General features: G+C 47.9%; 2 protein-coding genes across 3 annotated transcripts; both read left to right on the top strand.

Annotated features, from left to right (window-relative positions):
• The first annotated feature begins 590 nt into the window (after nucleotides 1–590).
• LRRC47 (leucine rich repeat containing 47) lies at nucleotides 591–8,040 on the top strand. The gene is made up of 7 exons (XM_080564642.1): nucleotides 591–1,296; nucleotides 1,374–1,820; nucleotides 2,301–2,417; nucleotides 4,035–4,150; nucleotides 5,042–5,144; nucleotides 5,586–5,675; nucleotides 6,618–8,040. Exons 1-7 carry the CDS (start codon nucleotides 655–657, stop codon nucleotides 6,858–6,860), a joined length of 1,758 nt encoding a protein of 585 aa, XP_080420768.1. The 5' UTR covers nucleotides 591–654; the 3' UTR covers nucleotides 6,861–8,040.
• Nucleotides 8,041–12,122: 4,082 nt separating this feature from the next.
• On the top strand, nucleotides 12,123–21,091 carry LOC308181382 (myo-inositol 2-dehydrogenase-like; the record flags this gene model as incomplete). 2 transcript variants are annotated; one of them, XM_080564643.1, is made up of 9 exons in its annotated part: nucleotides 12,123–12,355; nucleotides 12,710–13,177; nucleotides 13,785–13,855; nucleotides 14,616–14,724; nucleotides 16,575–16,705; nucleotides 16,975–17,082; nucleotides 18,009–18,127; nucleotides 18,845–19,001; nucleotides 19,639–21,091. In XM_080564643.1, the coding sequence occupies 9 exons, from the start codon at nucleotides 12,123–12,125 to the stop codon at nucleotides 19,785–19,787; spliced, it is 1,545 nt and encodes a 514-aa protein (XP_080420769.1). In that variant the 3' UTR covers nucleotides 19,788–21,091. The 2 variants fall into 2 exon arrangements, 1 of the variants encoding a protein (XP_080420769.1); XR_013941442.1 differs by lacking the exon at nucleotides 18,009–18,127 and having other exon boundaries at nucleotides 19,639–19,776.
• Between the last annotated feature and the right edge of the window lie 371 nt (nucleotides 21,092–21,462).

Genomic DNA, 21,462 nt, shown 5'->3' with positions numbered 1-21,462 from the left:
GACAATTTGCCTGGGCTGCTGCCTTTCATTTAACAAACAACATCTCTTTTCTGCTGTGGCAAAATAAACACTGGAGTAAAGAACAAAGTGAAGTTTGTGCCATAAAATGGGCCAGAGTAAGACATGTTACAGGTGAGCAGGTCTGGTGAACTGAGAGGAGGTCTCTGAAGGGCGGAAGACTGGAGTCTGGAGCGATGGAGCATCGCTATTAGAGCAGGAATGAAGCCGTGGACCCTATCCTGAGGTTTTTCCCATCTGGTCGCTTCTTACGTGCTGTACCCGATGGTCTGCTAAGCTGTTTTCGTCCCTCCGGCCAGCAGAGACTAGAGGAGAGCCGGCAGCGCCCCTGCTCGCGGGAATTCATCACCCACCTCCGGCACCTGCTGGCGTCCCCCTCACGCGGGATCAGCGGTTTCGTTACATGGTCCCTGGCTAAGCAAACAAGGCGTTTCCTTTTGTCACCGCCACTTCGGGACAAAAAGTCACTTACATTACACCCGTAAACTCTTTAAAACCAGATTACCGGGCTGGGCGCTGCGGGCGAGGAGGGAGCGGGGCGCCCGCCCCCGGCTGCCGGCGCAGGCTCGGTGGCGGCGGGCGCGGCACGGGGCGGGTCGGCAGGGCCCGGCACGGCACGGGACGGCTCGGCTCGGGATGGCGGCGGCGTGGCCGGAGCTGGAGGCGGCGGCCCGGGAGCGGCGCCGGGAGCTGTCGCTGCCGGGCGCGGCGGTGTCGGAGCGGGTGGCGGCGGGCGGCGGGCGGCTGCCGGCGGCGCTGCTGGGGCTGCCGCTGCTGCAGTCGCTGGAGCTGAGCGGCTGCGCGGCGCTGCGGGAGCTGGGCCCGGGGCTGGCGGCCGCCCTGCCCGCCCTGCACACGCTGGTGCTGCGCTGCAACGCGCTGGGCCCCGCCGGGCTGGGCGAGGGGCTGGGCGGGCGGCTGCCGGCCCTCCGCCTGCTCGACCTCTCCGGGAACGGCCTGGAGGCGCTGCCCGCCGAGCTGGGCGGCGCGGAGGGCCGCGGGGAGGCCGAGGGGGAGCGGCGGCAGCAGCAGCCCGCAGCCTTCCCGCAGCTCCGCAGCCTCAACCTGAGCGGTAACCGGCTGCGGGAGCTGGGCCCGGGGCTGGCCCGAGCCGCGCCGCAGCTCCAGGCGCTGCTGCTCTCGGGCAACCGCCTGCGGGCCCTGCCCGGCCGCCTGCTGCCGCCCGCCGCCGCCTTCCCCCTCCTCAGCCGCCTCGAGGCCGCCGACAACGAGGTGGAGGAGCTGGGCGCCGACATCGCCGCCCTGCCGGCCCTCAAGGTGCGGGCAGCCCGGCCCCCAGTACCCCCCAGTACCTCCCGGTACCACTGCCCCGCTGACCGCGCCGTCTCTTCCAGAGCCTGGACCTGGCCAACAACCGGCTGACGGAGCTGCCCGCCGCGCTGGCCGACTGCCCCAGGCTGAAGGAGGCCAACTTCAGGGGCAACCAGCTGAGGGACAAGCGGCTGGAGAAGATGGTCAACGGCTGCCAGACGAAGGCCATCCTGGAGTACCTGCGGGCCGGTGGCCGCGGCAAGGGAAAGGCTGAGAACGCCAGGGAGGAGGCCAGGAAGAAGAAAAGGGAGAAGCAGCAGAAAAAGGACGGCGGGGAAGGGGAGCAGGCCGAGCTGGAGGCCGTCAGCAAGCTGCTGGTGAAGGTTCTGCACGTCTCTGAAAATCCCACGCCGCTGGTTGTCAAAGTCAGCCCGGGCGTCAGAGATGTCCGGCCCTTCATCGTGTGCTGCGTGCTGAAAGGAGTAAACCTAAATCCGGGCAATGCCCTGAAGAGGTTCCTGACCGCGCAGGTAGCTGTCGGGGCCTCCTTGTTCTCATTTATGAGGGGAAAGTTGTCAGCAGCTCTGAAAGGAGATGGTTTGTGGCCTGGCAGGCTGCTTCTGGGTCCTTCAGGTGGCAGATGTTAGCTCCTTCCAGACTGCGAGGCTCGAGTGCTGGGCGCTTGCTTTCCCATCTCAGAGTGCTTACTGCCCGGTTGGGAAACATGTCGTGTGCTCTGCTTCGCTCCCCTTACGCTTCGGTTGTAATTTGGATGAAATTATTCTGCAGGTGAAGAGGAACGCTGGGTTTAATCCAAAAGGGTAAACAAAATTTACAGACTGCAGAGCTTTTAAGTGCTGTACGAGGACGCGCCCAGACGCCATTCAAATTAGGGTTACTCAGCTAGTCGGAAATGCTGCAGACATTCAATAGAGGAGAACGCCGAGCCTAGGAGGGATAAATCGCATTGATACCTTTGTTCTAGTTTGATTATGTCCTTTATGTTTTAGACTAAACTGCACGAAGACATCTGTGAAAAGCGGACAGCGGCCACCATTGCCACCCATGACTTGCAGTTGATCAAAGGTCCCCTGACATACGATGTTCAGCCTCCTGGTGAGCTGAAGGTAGGGGCAGTGCCAGCTGTGGATCTTTCCCTGTTTTGTTTTCATTTTTTTTTTCTTTCAGTTTCTGGAACTTTGTAGAGTGGAAAGAACTTTCTTCTTACCCCATAGATGCAAGGAAAAAAAATAACTCCAGGAATTTTGAAGCTAATGTTCTTGCCATCCTGCTGTCTTGAGCCCTGCTTGAGCAAGCCTTGCAGAGCTGCCTGGTGGTACTCCAGGACCAGTTACGAGTCCATCTGTCTGGGGACTTAAAGCAATGAGGGAAGCAGGCATAGGCTTTTTTGCCTCTGCAGACATTCTGGTGTAGCTTAATGTGTGCCTTTGCTTAGGGTGGTTGAGGTACTGGTGTTTCACTGTTGATCCTTTCTCCTATGTTGTGGTGTTTCCATCTTAATGTTCCCTGGAGGTCCGTATGTGTTAGGATGTGCCTGGAGTGTCATACAACAGAGCAGGTGCTCATTCATTGAGTGTGCCTCGATCGGCAGCAGCCTTCCAGGTAACCTAATTAAAATAATTCAGGTTTTGTTGGTTTACCCAATCTTGGGTTATTTATGTTGCTGCTTTCAATGAAAAAAAAAGGAACAAAGATTGCAGTACATTCGTGTGTCAAGCTCTTAGGCTGTACTTGCAATCCAGAATACCAAAATGTTACTTCAAATTTGCGATCCTTATTTATTTAGGCCCTTTAATATCCTGCCTCCAGAAGCAATGTCGCTGTAAGACTGACCTGTTAGGCTGTTCTGACTTTTTGGGGTTGACCCAAAGTTTCCATTGCATTCTGCTCTCTAGACTTGTAACTGCTCCGTGCACGTAAACTAGAAAGTGCATTTCCAGCCTGAAGAAGTTGTTAAGAATGATGGCACATCTTCGATAACAAAAACCCTCTCTGTGTACGAGATCTAGCCGAAACTTGGAGATATTTTTTGTTGTTGTTGCTGATATCCTCTACAAGAGAAAATCCTGTTGCAAAGAGGTACAGGATTTACTGAAACTTTAGTTTTAGTAACACTATGCCCCAGGTTAGGGTGAAAAGCCATTTATCTCCATTGCCTGGGCTGTTTGGTCTAATGTGCTGCGTGATCAAATAGAAAATATCTTCAATCCGTAGAGGTTTTGAGTAATGGTGTGAAATGTATTAACCTGATGTAGAGTCTGCTGGACAGTCTGAATAGTAACAAAATCTGGTGAACAGTCTTCAGTATTGGAAAAGAACTGGGAATAATGCCTGGCCTTTGGTTTTCTTTTATCAAGTAGCAGAAATGAAGAAGCACTGGCAGCAAATATTTTGCAATATGATTGGAAATGCAACTCCTGCTCCAAAAAATAGAACATGCTTTAAAGAACTGCATTTTGTAGCTGCCTTAACAAGTTAAAGTACACGATATAACTGCACCAGAAAAGCTAGAAGGTTTATTAAGGAGAACGGTGAGGCGTGTGAACACCTGAGAATTTGCTGTTGCTTAATTCCATGCAACGTGTAGAAATACAAAATTGATTGCAAGAAATTCCACTTGATGCGTGGTTTTAATTTTCATCCTGCTTACAAGGGAGTTTTAATAATCCTGGTGTTTGAGTCACTCATAAAATTAAACGTTTCTTTTTCCTTGTATGGTGTAGATAACGCCCCTGGGCCGAAAGGAGATCAAGGCAAAGGATCTTCTCCGTCAGCTGCAGCTAGAAGCAGAGGAGCAGAGGAAACAGAAGAAGCGTCAGAACGTTTCTGGGTTGCACAAGTCAGTATTTTGTTGTTTTTCTTCATGTGAATTTTGGCAACTCATTCTTGCGTGGAAAAACAGCACTGAAAGAAATGTGCTCAAATGTATTATGAAGCACATTCTGTAATGGTGATTGGGCTAACAAACAGCGTGAGATTTTAGGTGGTGATATGAAAAACACTGAGCTGAATCTTTGCTTGAAGAGTAACCCGTAGTAAAATGATGTTGCTGAGTGACCTCCATTATTTCTAGTTATATCAAGAGTAAATTCTTGTCATATTTATCACCTTTAAGAGTAATTTGTGTACTTAAAATAGTAAGAGAAATGAAGTTTGTCATGCATGTTCAATAACTGAAGCAATCAGAGGTGCTGTAAATCTGCGTGTAAGAGCAGACGAGCTGTGAAGCAGAGTATCACGCTACCCTGTTCTGTTTACTGCTCATGTAGAGATCACCACCCATATCCATCAGTCATGCAGCTTGGAGAAATTTGCCAGGTACATAATGGAGAACTGTGTACCGCCATAGTAAGTAAGAGGGAAAATTAAATAAGTAAGCCATCTGGAAGAATCAGACGATGGACTCTGATACTCCTGTTCAAGCACTGGGATCTCTGAAGGCACTAGAAGCCTGTCTGACTACTTTAACAGTGTGGATATGAAGATGTGAGTTATTTTATGGTTCTAGCCCATCAGTTCCTGTAGCTAGTGGCTTTTGTGTTATTAGCTGCATCACCATGACATCATTTTGCTGAATTTTGGTGGAATTTTAGTGCTCTGACTTCTGTTTTTGTCACGTGGTAGATCAGGAGCACGCTAATTCATTTTTGTCACCATTTTGTGCCGCTTTGTCCAGCTGCTGTTCCAGTTATTTTTTGATTGTTTGTTTCTTTCTTTCTTTCTTTGGCAGGTATCTCCAGTTATTGGATGGCAAAGATAACTACCCGTGTCTTGTGGATGCTGAAGGTGTTGTGATTTCTTTCCCACCAATAACCAATAGTGAGAAAACAAAGGTACTAGCTGCTAGTGAAAATAGGTTAATCAGAATTAAACAGTGTTTCTTTCTACTGAGAGAGATTTAACTCCAGGTTCAAAGCTCTGTGCAGTTCTGTGAAACTTGTGATTGTGTTCCAAATATAAATCTCCAAAGCCTTACTCTTGTCCACTAGACTATTGGATTGCGATGAATCTCAGTTATATTCTTACCTTTGTAAATTTGTAAACCTCTAGCAAGCTGTTCCAAAGGCACCGGCCTGCTTTTGCAGAGGAGGCTTTATTGAATGGCCAAGACAAGGGTGGGGGTATAGTCTTTGACTTGTAAGGAAAGGCAGTACTTTGCTTGTGGTTGAACTGAATGAAAGCCTTTAATCCTGTTTTTGTACTGAAATATTGCCAAGTGGCTGTGGGTGAGTATGCTTGATTCATTACTTACTTTACCTGTGATATTCTTACAGATTAGAAAAACCACCCGTGATCTGTTTCTGGAAGTGACAAGTGATACCAGTTTACAGATATGCAAAGATGTCATGGACACTCTAATTCTGGTAAGTAATGCAGTAAAATAATCCTGTCCTTGGTGTGCTTCTCAGCAAAATGTTTAATTGCTCGCGTGTAGAAGAATACAGAAGCTGTGTTTTTTTTGAGGGGGAGAAGGAGGTGTTTTTTTTCTTTCCTCCCCTCCCTCTCCTTCCATTCTTGCTGTATCTCAAAAGGTTTTTGTATTATATTATGAGTAAGAGGCAGACCTCAAAACTCACCAGGGTAAATAATGTTGTGCTACCACAATGGGAAATATATGGTTTGATTTTCAACACTTTCTCCTTGTTAGTGAGCTTATGCCTTCAGCTGCTACCAGTACGTTCTTCTAGGGAGGTTTCTCACCTCAGCATGCCCGACAATTAGTTTGCTTGCTCCTCTCATTATTACAGAATTACCTTTCAGATCCTTTATTAACAGTTGGACAATCTCGCTAAATGCTCCTCAACATCTTTCTTTAATTAAAGCTATCTTATGAAAATAGTAAAACTTGGTATAGGGCAAGTACAGGATAGTATGCTGTTGAATATTTTGCAAAATAAATGTATTTTTTTCTTGTCCAATTAACATAATGAAGTGTTAGTGAAGGTTAGCATAATGGATGTGAGGCAGTAACAGAGACAATTTCAAATGCACTGAAAGCAAATGTGTTAGTGGTGATCCTACCGCGCGCTCTTGGTGCTTCAGATCCATTGCTTTGACAAAGCCCAACTTCTCTGTTAAATGTAAGGAAATAACTATTCAGAAGGAGCAGGACCTCGCAGAGAAAACAGCAGCGATAGCTGAAAGAGCTTTTGATGCTTCCTGAAACGTTCTAACCCGCTGAAGAATGTTTTCATGCAAATATTCCTCTAGAGGCCAACCAGATCCGCATCTTGGAAACAACCTTGAGTTGCTCCAAGGGCTTAGCTGCAGAATTAACCTTGCTTTCTGTGTTTTGCTTGTAACAGAAAATAGCAGAACTGAACAAATTCACCTTGGAAAATAAGGAAGAAGACTCAGGCTCAGATAACGAACCTGATGCTCTTTGTGGACCAGTGAATGTGAACCCCAGCCAAAATACACAGCAGACGAGTTTTCCGTTGGTAGTGGAGCAGGTTCGAGTGGTGGACACAGACGGGAACTTGAAAGTACTTTATCCTTCAAAAACTGACCTAACCACAGTTTCTTCTCTTCTGACTGTAATACGCTAGCAGCTGTCAAAGCTAAGAAAATTGTTCAATTTTCTTTTTTTTTTTTTTTTTCCATATTCAATAATGCAACTTGCACGCAGTGAGATTGTTTGTTTTAAAGAAAAGATGGAGTGCATCCTGGCTGGGTGTGTAAAAACTTTAAAGTTTGATCAAGCCGTGGTAAGGAGTGTTGCATTCTCTCAGCCTTAATAGGAAGTCGTCAGTATTCTGACTAGGTGGAGACAAGAGCGTCATCAAATGCAAACGGAAAAGTAGAGAACGTATTCGAAGTCAGAATGTACAAACATGTAAGGAGAATCCTTACGACATCATAGCGGTTTGTAAAATGAACACAGTCATATTTCTCTGCAAGGTAACTATTTCTTCCCGATATGCTTCATCTGGATTATTTTAGTAGCTGAACTGAGAAGTCCAGTAGGTGACAGCACTGACACTAAGCTACGTTCTGTATGCCACTTCTGAAGACAGGATGCAGAAGTACTTAGCTAACATCTCATTTTGCATAGTTTTATATCTGGAGTAACCATGAAACTGAAAATTCTGCCTATTTTAAAGATCTTCAGCCTAACCACTGCCAGAACTTGAGCAATGAGTTTTACTCTGATGTTTTTCCGTGTTAACACATTTAACACAGCTTTCATGTTTAAGTGAAGTCAGGTAATGACTGCAGGGGCTTGTGTTCCCCGGGGCGTTTTAGAGCCATAATCCAACCATGTGGAAATACCAGTCACAGTGAATTTGTTGTGCACTCATCAACTTAGCTGTTGGTCAAGATCTGAATTTGTTCTTGCTTATGAAGTCCAGTTCTGTTCAGAGGGCCAATACTGGCTTACGGTGACAGCACTAGAGCTCCCCCCCTCCCCAGAAGGTAAGCGTTTTTGCCCAGAGTGATGCTGGTGGAGCACTCAGTCACACTCCAGTGTGGAGAGTGCTGGGGACTCCTTCCAAAACACATGTAGTCCGAGTGATTCTAATTTTTGCAGTCTCTGGGTGATTTTTATTTACATCCTGGCTGCCAACTGTATGAATGCAGACCTGTCCATAAGCTAGGGTGACCCGTGGATTTACTTTTTTTCCCCGTTAAAAACAATGTAGAGCTCTAACAAAACTTCCAGATACTGTGTCAAATATGTCAACGTGTTGCATATTGAATGGAAAATAAAATGGTTCTTGCAGTCACATGTCACTGTCACTTGTTTGAGCATTGGGGAGTTTTCCAGCCATGTAACTGTACAAACTTGGCACAGTGGTAACTTTTTTAAGCTACTTGTATCTGAGCAGTCCTAAGTAGTACGTCACAATTCCCTGTGAAATAGAATAATTCTACAGACCAACGATTTACAGTGAATGGTGTTTAATCAGTTTCAACAATTAGAAAACAACTGAATTCCTGCAGAACTTGAATCAAGTAAAATGAGTTTAATTTGCTATCAAATCACCACCAGAAAACAAACGAACAGGAGCCTGAAGTTGGTGGCGTGTTGTGACTTAACCACTAGGGCTGTTCTGCAGGCATTAAGAGAAGCTACCTTGCAGGACTCTTCCTCCTACCCTTAGAATTGGTAGGTGATGAAGTAGCCGCGTCGATGTTGTAGAGAGATGGGACCCTGACACCTTTTTGTTTCAGCATCTGATGAAACTCTATCCGCTCGTTAATTATCTTCTGAAAATCAAAGACATGTAAAGGGATAGAAAAGCATTGGGTGTACAGCAGTGCTGTAATGTTCTCTTACCAGTTCCCCGTGGGCTCCTGAGAGCAGAATTCCAACGAGCTACGTACCTGCATTGCCTCCAGCACCTCCTCATCAGTGAGTTCCGCCTGGGGAGGCTTGCTGCCTGCTGTACTGAACGTAGCCTGAATTATTTTGCTTCGAAATCTTTCAAACTTTTGATAAAAGAGGAAAGAAGTAGGTGCGTTAAGCCTTTATATATGATTCTTTGGCACTTGCATGGAGTTGACTAGGACAGAGACCACACCGTCAGAAAAAGTACGAGTTGATGATGAAATGGGAAGTCTGTGCATGTGAAACCATGGGCAGGTTTACTGGGCTTCACTGCACGTACTGTGCTAATGATGTGTTTCTGGATGGACCCAGACCCTTTTTGGGCTGCTATGCTCATTGTGGCAACCTTGAGTCAGGCCCAGAGTGAGTATGCCTGCAGGAAATGGCTTTGAGGTGCTATCTATTACTTTGTGTCAGGAAGATATTAGAAATCTGGTGACGGAACTCCTGTGAATTCAGTACTGTTTCTTGAGGGCTTCTAGTATTTGAGGCTAGTGTGCTTTGTCATTCATATATGGGCTGCATGCTAGAAAGCAGGCAAGCAAATGGTCTGAATTTCTTTCTCCTTCAGCCCTGTAGCTGCAAAGGCAAATCAGTCCTGGGAGCAAAGGATTTCAGTGCCCCAGTGAGCCTCCTGCTGGGCTTCTGCCTGAGAATGTTTCTAAGCTTTCAGACTCTGCTTGAAATGGTTGAAGCATCTCTTACCAGGGAGGTAGGAATCTGAAGTGAAAGAGGCTGTATTTACCCTGCTGGTGAGGCACTCGAGTGCCACTCTAGTTTGCAGCTCCGTGTGCTGCAGTGTTTCAGCTTGGCTCTGCATCTCTTCCTGGGCACGCTGCTGCTTGTGGATCTGGTATCGATTGGTCAGAGCCTCTGCCTCTAGCTGGCTGACCGTACCCTGCAAATCACTGATCAGCTTGTTCTGCTCAGCCAGTTTGGATTCTTGTTCTGTAACAACCTGAGGAGATACATAAATCAAGCCATTACAGTGAGGAAGAAAATGAGCAGACTTGGCCACATCTTCCCAGTATCTGGGTCAAATGCTTCTTGTATTTCCTGGACAGTCTACAGACTCACTATCTTGTCAGTACAGGTAACTATTACTACTTGGGGTTTTCTCCAAAACCACTGTATCGAGTACTTGAATAGCTAAAAGGGGCAAGTTTGCTATTAGGAAAAAAAAGAGTGGTAAAACAAACTCAAGAAGTCAGATTTTCAAAGTAACTTCACTGTGTGGGTTTTTTTCATGGGGCAAGTTCACTCTTACAAGCCTAAAACATGCACAATGAAGCAGATGACACTAGAGTTTTCCATAAAAGCATGCGGGCTTGCACCAGATTCACCTGTCGAAGACTGCAGTTCTCCTTCTCTGTTGTCACCATCATTTCTTCATGTTTCTGTTCTTCTCTCAGACTGCAAAACTTAAGGGAAAATATTTTACACTTTTTTTACAGTTTTGTAGTTCACTAATCAACTCCTGTCTCATTAGGAAGGGAACTGTTTCATAAAAACTGAATTCCCTGCTGCCAGCTCTCTTAATTGTGGCCGCTCTGCTCTGTAGTACCTTGGCAGACATGGCTTGCAGCTGACTTTCTCGCTCTCTGAGCTCCTTTTCAAGCCTTTCCTTTTCAGATTCGGTTTTCCGAAGCTGGGATTCTTGGATCTCCAGTTGTCGTTGCAAGGAACACACGACACCTGTAATGTTGGAGTACTACTGTAAGCAAACGGAATTCCTGCCAGAGGCCTCGTGGAGTCTTTTTAAGGTAAGCAGAAGCAGAGCTGTTGTTGCTATCCACATATGGACTGTGGGTGAAGTTAATGTACAGCCATGATGACCCTGGTTAATAATGCATTTCATAGTACTTTGCTGTGATATATAGTAAAGTTTATATTTACTTAAGTAAATTCACTGTGAGGGAGAAGCGATTCTGAGGACTACCAGAGCCAGTAACACCAGCGCAGGGGCTTGCCAGATTGCTGAAACACTAGCAAGCACCCCAGAATACCAGTCAGGCCTGTCTGCATGATTTTCTTGTACTTCTAAGGGGAGAGCGAAAGTGGTTTCAAAATACATGGCATTTCTGACTCACCCTGTAAGTAACAATTGAAAGCAGGAGGTTTCACCCTCATGAGAAACTAACCTAGATATGTTTTCTTGGTAAGAGAAACAGAATTGCAAGAACATAAACTTGGTCTCTAGTACAATAATAGTCTGTTCTGGGGATGCCTTCTCCCATGGTACCTGTGGCTATCTTGTAGTCATCATGTGCATTTTGCAGTAGTGCACGGAGTTCTTCATTGGCATCCTGGAACGCAATGAGCTGAGCAATCAGTGTGTCCTCCTCTCCTTCTGCCTGCTCCAGAAAGAGCTCTGGAGCGCTCGTGTCACTGAGCGCTTCTTCAGCGGCTTCTTCACTTGAGCTCTTTTGTTCCATTTCTGCGTACTGTAAAGACAGAAATAAGGACTTACGAAGCTGTGCTAAAGCCTTGTGTGGAGAGAGGGAGTTTCAGAACCGGGGCTGAAGCCCTGTGCTCCCCGCCCTGCTGGGACGATGAGCCCCGACCGGGGGAGTACACATCGCATCCCCGCGTCCCGGGGGTCTCACTGGCACAGCCAGTCAGTGGCTCGTCTGAATGTCCCCGCCTGTCCGCCGCTCCTGCCTGCGGGATGTTGGTGTGTGAAGAGCACTCTGCCTCCGTGACAGCTACAGTGGGTGACGGCTTGGCAGGGAGCAGCCTCAGGACACCGACAGTTACCGGCTCCGCATCTCCGCCGCCCCTGAGCAGCTCCAGCTCTTTCTTCAGGTTTTCATTTTCTTTCAGCAGCTCGGAGATCACCGCGTCCTTCTGCGCGCACTCCGCCTTGTACTTGGAGAGATGCTCAGCCTCCTCTCCCTAGGGAACACGGGACCGGCGTGGCCGTAACACAGCCAGGCCGCCCGAGGGCACGGACGGGGACGGCCGGGCCCCCCCTCACCTTCTCACCGACGGTGCTCGCACACCTCGGGTCGCCCCCACAGGGGGCCGGGCCGGGCCCTGCCCCTACGCTCGCCTCCCTCCTGTCCCGCTCCATTTTGGGGTCCCCGGGGGGACCCGGGGCGTCGCGGCGGCCACCTGCGGGGAGAGCCGGGCTCAGGAGGCGGCACCGAGCGGCTCCCAACGGCCCCGGGGGGCTCCGAACAGCCCGGGGCGGGGGGGGGGCTCCCAACGGCCCCGGGGGGGGGGGTTCGGGCCGCCCCTACCGGGCGGGGACGGCGACGTCGCCCTGTGGCTGGTGCCGGGACATCGAGCGAGGGGCGGCCAGGGGGGGTCCCGCTCCTCTCCCCACGGCCAGGGGGGCTCCGCGGCCCCGTCCCGGCGGCGGGGGGAGCCCACCGGGGAGCCCACCGGGGAACCCATCGGGGAACCGGGCCCGGCCTCGGCCGCCCCCGCCCCGCCGTGCCCGGCACCGCCTTCCGCTTCCGCGGCCGGAGCCGCCATGGGGCGGAGGAAGAAGACGCTGCACGACTACGCCGCCGAGTTCTCGGAGCTGGCCGTGAAGCGGCAGCGGCCGGAGCGAGGCGGCGGGGGGGAGGCGGCGGCCGAGTCGCTGTGGTGCTCGTCCTGCCAGCTGCCGCTGCGGGTGCGCCGCGACCGCATCCTCGAGCACCTCGCCTCCGGCCGCCACTACCGCAACCGCCGCCTGGCCCGGCAGCGCGCCCCGCTGCTGCTGTGAGAGCGGGGGGATGCGGGGGGGGACCGGGCAGGGGCGGGGGGCGGCGGGGGGCTCCGCGCCGAGCTGCCCCGGGGCCGGGCCCCTTCGTGCTCTGCACCTCGAGGGGTGAGGGAGGGCGCAGGGCGAGTCCCCTCTACCTGTCCCCTCACCTACCCCTCTACCTGTCCCCTCTACCTGTCCCCTCACCTGCCCCCTCACCTACTCCCTTACTTCTCCTCTCACCTACCCCTTTACCTGTTCTCTTTAGCTGCCCCCTCACCTGTCCCGTTCTCCTCTCACTTCTCCCCTCACCTTCCCCTTTTCCTACGCCCTCACCTCTCCCCTCACCTTGCCCCCTTTGCCCCCTCTAGCTCCGCAGGCCCCGACATCAGCCTGCCGCTGCAGCTCGATGCCCCATCCCTGCTCACTCAGCCGCCCCTCATCCTCGCCGCCACCACCGCCAGGGATCCCTCGCTGCTCGCCAGTGCCATCGGCTCCTCCACGACCACAGACCAGGCACCCTCCACCTCGGCCTTCACCGCCTTACACATGAGGATCACACCCGCCGAGCGGAGCAGCCGGAGCCCTGCCGTGCCCCAGGCCCGTTTTGGTGCGGTGCTGGGACGCTGCGGTGCTGGTGGTGTCGGCCTCGCCCTCTTTGGCACGGAGCTCGGTGATAAAGCCTTGTTCCAAAGCTTAGTGGAAGAAAACGGCTGCTGCTTGCTGTACGTCGTGGAGGACCGGCTGCACGAGGTGGAACGTGCCTTCAGCGCCGAGTTCCTGGCCAGCACGCGGGTGCTGCGGCAGCAGGACGCCGACATCGTGCTCAACGACCAGCGGTACCAGCCACTTCTCAAATTAGTATTTTAAATGTCATTGCAAAACCGAAAGGCAGAGCTTTTTTAAAAAAGATGGGCTTGATTTTAGAAATTAACAAAATGAAAATAAGCTAAGATGTACCCGTCACTTCAACAGCTCTGCCACGTAAATGGTTTTAGGTTTCACTGTATGTTCTAACCAGCAAAATGCAAGTAGTCTTGTCGGAGACATTTGAAAAGCTATCCCCTTTAAGATGCAGGAAAAACAACGCAGCTTTATTGTACGGGTTTTCGTTTTAGCTAAGGGCTTGTGTACTTTAACAACAGGTTTTTGAGAAAACCTAATGAAGTTACTGACCTTGAATTAAGAGATCAGGTTAAAACTCTCCTTCCTGTGCTGCTGTCACTTCTGAGCATCAGTGCCCTACAGTATGCATCCATGCAAGTGGGTACTGAGTTCCTTTTGTAACATAATATGCTCTTCCAGAGTGATGGGGTTTTATGCCTTTTTAAAATTCATCCTCAAAAGTTAAGAAAGCTAGCATAAAAACAGCTGTAACTGAAAGGAGGTGCTGACTGTTCATTCCTCTAAAAATTGTCTTCACTGAAGAACTTTTGACTTTTGCAGAGTTTCTGGAGTCATCGTTTGTTCACCGCCTGAAGAAGCTTCTGAGACTGTGATAGATGCTTTGCGAGCTGGTAAGAGGAACTGCTGGAAATGCAGCTTTTATCTGTAGTGTAACGCACACTGAAGGAGGCCTTGTGTGCTTGCTAAATGCTTGCAGAACGCAAAGTTTATGTTTTGATGTAAGATTGAAAGGAAATCAGCCAAACTTTCTGCTTGTGATGGCTGTATAAGAGAGCTCAGTGTCCAGATCGGGGCTGTAGAGTTCCTGTTTCCATTCTCAGCTGCAGACCCCATGCAGTTGCTGTGAAGCTTGTCAAAACTGGGAGCATCTTTACATTTGCCTTACTTGTCTGTCTCCTCCACTCCTAATTTCATAGCAACTGCAGCAGCTCCTTAATTAAAATTTAAAAAAAAAGTAAAAATTACTGCTTTCTCATTTCAGCAGTCTCCCTTGAGTTGTGCAAACTAATTGTGCAATTGAAGAGAAGTCAGCCTACTAACTGCTACCTCCTGCACTGACATTGATGGCTTGAACACCAGTGGGGTCTGTACTACGCCTTTCTCACTCAGAAAGCCCAGTCCTAGAAATACAGCTGGGAATCAAAGGAAAGCTGTTTATCCCAACAGCCGTGCTTCCTGTGGCGTGTAACTAGCTAACAAAATGATCGTAGCTAGCAGCGAAAAGGGAGTTATTGGCATCAACAGATAGGAAGCACTGGTTTCGTGAAACGGACTTTCTAGAATGTAACAACAAGTACAGTATTTCAAGATGAAAATGTTTAGTGCAGACTGTTCTGCCTTTAATTCTATGTTCTGTGACCTTTTGCACAGGAAAAGGTGTATTTTGTGAGAGGCTGCCCAGTTTTGACAGGCAGACAGCAGAAGCGTGCTTTGATGAAGCCAACAGATGTGGAAGACCGTTGGTTTGTGGCTTCTACAAGTAAGACTGATTTTTCTTTAGGATTTGTACTCATTAAGAAGCTCATGTCTGAAAGTAGCATTGATTTCTCAAGCTGTCCTTTATTCGTCCTCAGATACATTTAGTTTTGCTACTGCTTATTGAGCATTGCTTATTATCTGGGAGTTAATTGGCTTGGATTAATTCTTCATGCTTAATGGAGATAAAATCTTAGCTATCGTGAGATTAAAATAAAAGCTAGTGGAGTGATAGTCAAACAGCAAAGCTTTCAAGGCATGAAAGCTCCATTTTTATTTTTTAGAATAGACATTGGTAATTGGGGGGTCCAGATTTCATCAGTCCCTTCAAGGTTTTGCAAATGCTACAGCTCGTGTTTGAGCTTCAGAGGAGGAAATATTCTGGTGATGCTGTGCCATTCTCTGAGACAACTCCTTGCTCAGTGGTTTTAGGGAAAACAGGAACTTTTTCTTTTGTATTGTTTTGTGCACATACAACCACCAGGTCAGGCAGATCTGTGGTTTTACTAAGCATACAGCTACTGAGATCTGTTTGTTAGTGCTGTGCTAGAAAGCATTTGGTTTGCAACCCCGCTCAACGTAGGAACACTGTGGCATTAAACTTTGCTCATGAAGTAGACTTCTTCATGAAACTTCTGAGAATATCCTTTTTTCCTGTTTGACAGCTTTGCTGCAGTACACTAGAAATAACATGGGAAGAAGGCATTTAATTAGCTGTGGTCTTCACAATAGCGTAGAAAAAGACTCTTTCAAAGTTTGAATGTGCCTTTGTAATACTGAAAAGCGATCTTATTTTTTTTGTAACTTTTTCCTGTTTTCACCGATTTGCTAATTAGATCCCTAACTCTGTACTGACTTGAAGAGCGTTGATCCTGTGAAACTGAAGTACCTGTGCTAGCAAATAACAATGAAAGCGTAGAGTAACTCTAAGAGAAGAACCTTTCAGCAACCTTTTCAGTTCCTCTTAGAGCGCTGTCTTCAGGGAGACATTGAGCTCATCCATTACTTCAACTTGCCACTCGCAGCAAACTCCAAGGCTGTGAAACCTCTGGTTGACGTTAGAATTATTGGCCTATCTGATAGAAATAGACCTATTAATCTTGATAAAGTGATATTTCCACTTGTGACCTTACATCTGGACCCGTAAGATTAAGTAATTGAAAGAGAAGGAAAGTAGATTAATTTCAATTAATTTCTGCACTGTTAAACTTATGCTCAGAATTTACCACCCTGTGGTGAGTGTGGATGTGGGTTGTTAGTAAACAGCTATGATTGTCTAGTGCTTCTCTCTTGAGAGCAGTTAATTTCATTGCAAACAAAACTTACTTGGAGAAATATATGTATTTATTAGCATATATATACATAATATATATTAGTATATTATATATACTAATGCGTAATTACACAAAATGCTTGCCCTAACATTTGCCTTTTCCATTTGAGTGCTACATGTACAGGTCTGTTCCCCAGCCATAAAGTTGAATCTGAACTGAGATTTTGGTCAACACTCAACTGAATTTAAACCTGTAAGTAGGGCTCTGAGAAGAACTGTAGGTAACTTGCTGGACTACTGGGGGGCTTTCAGTCCCCAGAGTTTAATTTCTTCCATAAAATTGTTAGCTTAAGTCTTTCAAAGTACAGATATTAGGCGCTTTTGCCAGAAGCAGAATTAATAAGTACTGAGGGGCTGAAATTAGAAAGCGGGGTGTAACCCTGCCAGTCTGGTGAGGTTCAGGCGTCGCACGCTCGCCACTGTCTGCGTTCGAGTCAGCCTCTTGCGCCGCGCTGGCAGCAGGGGCCCAGCGACCTTTTTGTGCCCCAGCAATGTTCCACGTTGCTTGTTCCCCTCTGCAGGCGTTTTGACCCCGCGCTGCAGTTCCTCTGCAAAAAGGTGCGTGGCTGCCAGGCCCTGGGGAGGATCCACCGGATAGCGACGACCAGCAGCGTGTACCCGGCGGCTTCCCTGGGCTTCCTCAAAACGTCAGGTACTGCGCGGCTCGTTCATCCGAAAGGGGCTGGAAGCGGGTCTTGCCCCGTGTGCTGGTGGAAGGTTCTTTAGGTCTGTGTAGCTGTAAGGTGCGTGTCTCTTTCTCTGGAAGAGTATTTTCTCTACTAGAATTGATTTCAGCTACCTGCCTGTAATGGCTTCTGGGACGTAGGTGGCTTTAATACTGATCCCAGGGCAGTTCAGAAATGTATATTAACCATGGGTTTTCAGTGCAAAGACCTTAATGCCCAATTTTGCTTCTTCCAGGTGGAATTTTTTATAATGCTGCTGTGCACGATATAGATATTGTCAGTTTGTTGTTGGGAGAGAGTGCACCAGACACGATATTTTCACTGGGGCATGCGTTCTGCACAGGTAAGACCAAATATTTTGATAGTTTGTTGTGTACCTCTGGGCTTCTCAGTTACTTCAGTACTAAAATTGGGAAGAACTGTTACAATAGCGTGGTAGCCGTGCTGTGATTGTTCCATGATAGAACTGCCGCAAAAATAGTCAGTGAAGTAGAAAGCAAGTTTCTAAAAAAAAATATCATTTTAGACAGAATATTTACCGAATGTTTCTGAGTCGTCTTTTTCCCACTGATGTGAAATAGTTGCTGTAGAACTGTTGCTGAACTTTGATGGTTTGCCACTTGAAAACCAGAATACAGAAAATAATCAGCAAAGCCTTATGGTCACACAAATGTTAATGCAGTATTCTCAGTTCTCTGCTTTCATTTTTCTCCAGTGCTTTCCTGCTGAGCTCAACACAGTTAAAAATGTGAATTTATGCTGGATTGACCAACACCCCCTGGGTTACCAGACAAATTTAAATTAACTTCCAGTTTTTAAATGGAAATTTAAAGCTGTAATTAATGTCAGCTGCTGCCAACATTGGCTTGCTGGTGTTAGAAGGTAAGGTATGCAATGCTGTCATCTATGAGGTGCAGCAAGCAAAATGCCCCAGAGAGGAATTTACACAATCTGCCTCTTTCTAGCAAAGTGCTGAAAGTTGCTTATTCTTGGTACTGTTAAGTTGCAAAAGCAAATGTGTTTGGAGGAGGAAGTGAAGTCATCTGTAGGGAAAGCCGTGGGCTTGCATAGTGGAGTCCAGGCAGTGTTCCTCCAGAAGAGACGATGAAGGTAAACCAGCTGGCGCACGCTGCCAAAAGCACTTTGCTGTCTCCTCGCTTCCTGTTTGAAAGTGTTCTAGACCTGCATTGCCTCTTAAAGGAAGAAAATCACTGTGTCGTAGTAGTGATTGCTGTTCTGGTATGAGCGAGTGCCTTTTTTGTCACTCAGATATGGCCTGCTTGAAGGATGCAGACACTGTAGCAGTCAGCATGAAATTTCCTAGCGGAGCAATTGTTACTTTGGACATCAGTCAGCACTGCACTAAAAGCTGTGATCAGAGACTAGAGGTGCGTTCTTGCTTTTAAGGTACATCTGTCGTGACGCCACAGGCTAGAACGAGTTTTCCCTGTGTACATTTGCCTGGGGCAGCACGTGCTGTGCCCCGTCCATATACCTGCAGACCCGTGTCACAGAACACCTCTGAACCTCAGCAGCTGCTTACGTTTGGTTAACTTACAGTCCACTTGTCTCTTGTTACCCAGATTTTGCCTCCTGTACGTGTATTCTGCTGGGGTTACTAGCTGCACGCAGTCATGCTAGAGCAGGAATTGATGTCAGCTCTCAAGGCTGCAGTGTTGTTCTGTAGTTTGTTCGTTGTCTTTCCAGGACGTGGCTAGGACTGTAGCAAGGGCTAAGGCCTTACAAGTATAAAAGGCATTAAAGGGGAAGAGAAGTGTAAAATCAGAGGCCTATCTTCTGTCAATTCCTAATGTCATGAATTACAACAGAATAGTGGGCTGGATTTGGAGTGTAGTGTGTGTTAAATAACTAAGAAAAAAAAAGCGAAGATACTGTATAAGCAGAAGCCACTCTGCTACAACCTGTGCCTCGTATTTCTGTCTGGAGTGATCCATAGAAAGGATGTGTCAGTTGCAACTCCAAAAATCAGCAGCTGCTTTTTACTTGGTCATACAAACCTGGGCTTTTGTACACTAGCTAAGTTTAAGATCAAACGGACAGTGAGTTGAAAACCTCGTTCTTCTAACTTTTTGCTTTCCCTGCAGGTTCACGGTTCTCAAGGAACGTTACGGGTAGATAACCAGAATCCCCTGGGGATTACGGAGCACGGAACTTCTGTGTCCATATGTACACAGACCCAAGCTGATCGTTACAGAGAGGCACACCGGGGGCTCTTTCGACACTTTCTGAGAACCCTGAAAGGTAAGGTGGAAGCTTACATTAATGGTTAATATTGCTTTGGATTCACCTTGAGTGAAAACTTCACTGGGAAGTTGTTCCAGTAGCAACTGCAATTTGGTGTTTGTGTCTGAAATCCCCAGAAAAAATATGCGTAGACGTGAAAATCAGGAGTGAGATTCGTCGTGGTTAGGTTTAATCCAGCGTTGTGCAGTGGTCAGAGAGCTCCCTGTAAGCAAACCCAGGCGTTAGCACGCAGGCCTGCTGTCCTGACAGCCGCAGGAGGAGGTGGCAGCTCGATGGATGAGCGAACAGCAATTCTTGTTTCAGTGGCTGGGACTGAACGGGTCGGCTGCGTGGCAGGGGCGTGCTGCTTTTCTTGCTTCCGAGTCGGTGAGACGGGTGAGGGAAGGAGTGTTGATTTGAAAACTTGTGTTCCGAGAATAAATGAAAGTGGGGAGGAAACACTGTGTTGGACCTTAATGTCTTCTACGAGGGAAGCAGCCGTTTACAATAGCGTGGGAGAGCCTCATCCAAAATCCTCGTCGTCCATATGGAATAAAACAGTTCCGTTCTGTTGACCTCAGTGGCAAAAATACAGGATTTGAGCCTCAGGAACAGGAAAGAGAGGGGGATGAATTTTTCCGTTCTGTCTCTGCAGGCAAAGAGCCTCCCGCGATAACCAAAGAGCAGTTCCTCTGGGCCGTCCAGGTGGCCGCAGCCGCCGAGCAGTCCTGGAGAAACGGATCCGCTGTTGACCTGCGCAACGAAGCAATAGATTCGGCTGTGATCAAGACTGAGATAATGTGACACGTTGCTGATTTCCAAGGTGAAGGATAATCTTTAAGCTACGCTACGGTGAAGTCTTTTCACCTGGCGATGTTTCCACTCCAACCTTAGACTTGCGTTTTTGACGTTTCCACTGGAAATGCCCAGAGCACGGAAGCAAGTTTGAACTAAAAGTGCTCAGCGCTGCTGCGGGTGCCTCGTAGCACGTCCAGCGCTCCTCAGGACGTGGTGAGGTGCCATAAACTGCCCCCTGCCGCAGGAGGCACCGTGTGCGCCGGCAGCTTCGTGGCAGCTTTTTGTGCAGGTGATGCCGTGCTCACAAGAGAGGGAGGGAGAGCACCCGGCTGGGCCGCGCGCTTCCTATCGGTGTGTGCCGGAGTGTGACTGCTGTGCTGAGCTCGACCCGGGCCTCGTATTTATTGTTTTGTTTGTTGCTTTTACCGGGCGTTCTAAATCTATGCTATAGATTGCAAATGCATAGCTGAGAAGTTAGGGTCCAATTTTCTTGGGGGATAGTGGAGAGAAGTGAAAAAAACAGGGAGGGGAACCTCCAACCGTGCTGAATTAAGAGAGGTGAGAAACTTTGTAGTAAGGTCGTAAATTAAGACTATTTCATAGAGGAGCAACACACTGGGCATTTTGATAATAAGCACTGTGTTATTTAAAGGAAAAAAAAATCAGAATGCAATTTGTGAATTGTACAGGGGCCCTGTACAACAGCTGTGACTGAGACATGTCCCTTGCATGGGTTCCTCAGCGCCTGCTGCGAGGCGGGGGAGCTGGCTGGAGGCTTTTGTTTTCTGTGCCTAAGTGCAAGCACATACGTTAATATTTTAGTAGCAAAATTGAACTAATAATCACTTTCCTTGAGTGCGTGAAGGGCACTCTGCATATCTTAAAGATATTTTTTTACAGTCTAGAAGACTGGGAATATACACCACAGAAAAGGATAGTGCCTTCAACAAGAGGCAAGTCTGCTTTTAAACCAGGTTATTTGTACCTTTTTATTCTTCCTTTGAGCTTGTTGCCGGTGTATAGATTTGGCTGTCGTTTATTTCTCATATGTCAGTTTTCAAGACCTTTTGAAAGTTTTTTTTATTGTATTAAAATAACAGTTTTGCCTTGAGTGTTTATAGACATCCCTCCTTGGAAGATTCTTTAGTTCAATCGATTTCCAATTCCAATATATGCAGAGTATATTACTAAAACTAGAGCTATGACAGTTATAACTAAAGACAACTCTCTTGTGGAAATTGTTTTTAATGGTGTAATTTTTCAAACTCAGAAAAGCGATGTCTTAATGATAAAGATTGTTACTAATTTCATGCTCTCTTTTCTAGTCATTTATTGGGGGGGGGGAACAACCTACACCCATGACGAAGCAGACATTTACCTCTTTCAATCCCAACAGTAACTTACTAACAGCAAGGGTGGCGTTCTCATTTTGGTGGCGTTTTAAGGCAGGCGCTGTGCAGATGTGATTGCTCCGAGACATTTGCTTCCTTTTGGAGAGCGTTAGGAATGGAAAGCAGCATGGCTGAGAGAGCTCTGCAAAACTGGGTAAGGCTGCGTCCATCCACAGAGCAAGCTGCCGTCCTGCTGCCTGGGGGAGCAAATGGCCTTTCTGTGGCACTCTTGCCTTGCCAGGTGCTCGTGTTCTTTGCAGAACTGTGTCTTTGTAGCTTCATGGTTGTTT

This window comes from Anser brachyrhynchus, assembly GCF_964034855.1.
Source record: "Anser brachyrhynchus genome assembly, chromosome: 21".
Lineage (NCBI taxonomy): Eukaryota > Metazoa > Chordata > Aves > Anseriformes > Anatidae > Anser > Anser brachyrhynchus.
This window is presented reverse-complemented; position numbering and strand designations above follow the sequence as displayed.

Bases quoted from the DNA above. Each gene is read 5' to 3' on its own strand.
- LRRC47 (XM_080564642.1), top strand. From the start codon at position 655: ATGGCGGCGGCGTGGCCGGAGCTGGAGGCGGCGGCCCGGGAGCGGCGC. The intron at 1,821-2,300 runs GTAGCTGTCGGG...TTTATGTTTTAG, and splicing joins AGAGGTTCCTGACCGCGCAG to ACTAAACTGCACGAAGACAT. The intron at 5,676-6,617 runs GTAAGTAATGCA...TGCTTGTAACAG, and splicing joins TCATGGACACTCTAATTCTG to AAAATAGCAGAACTGAACAA.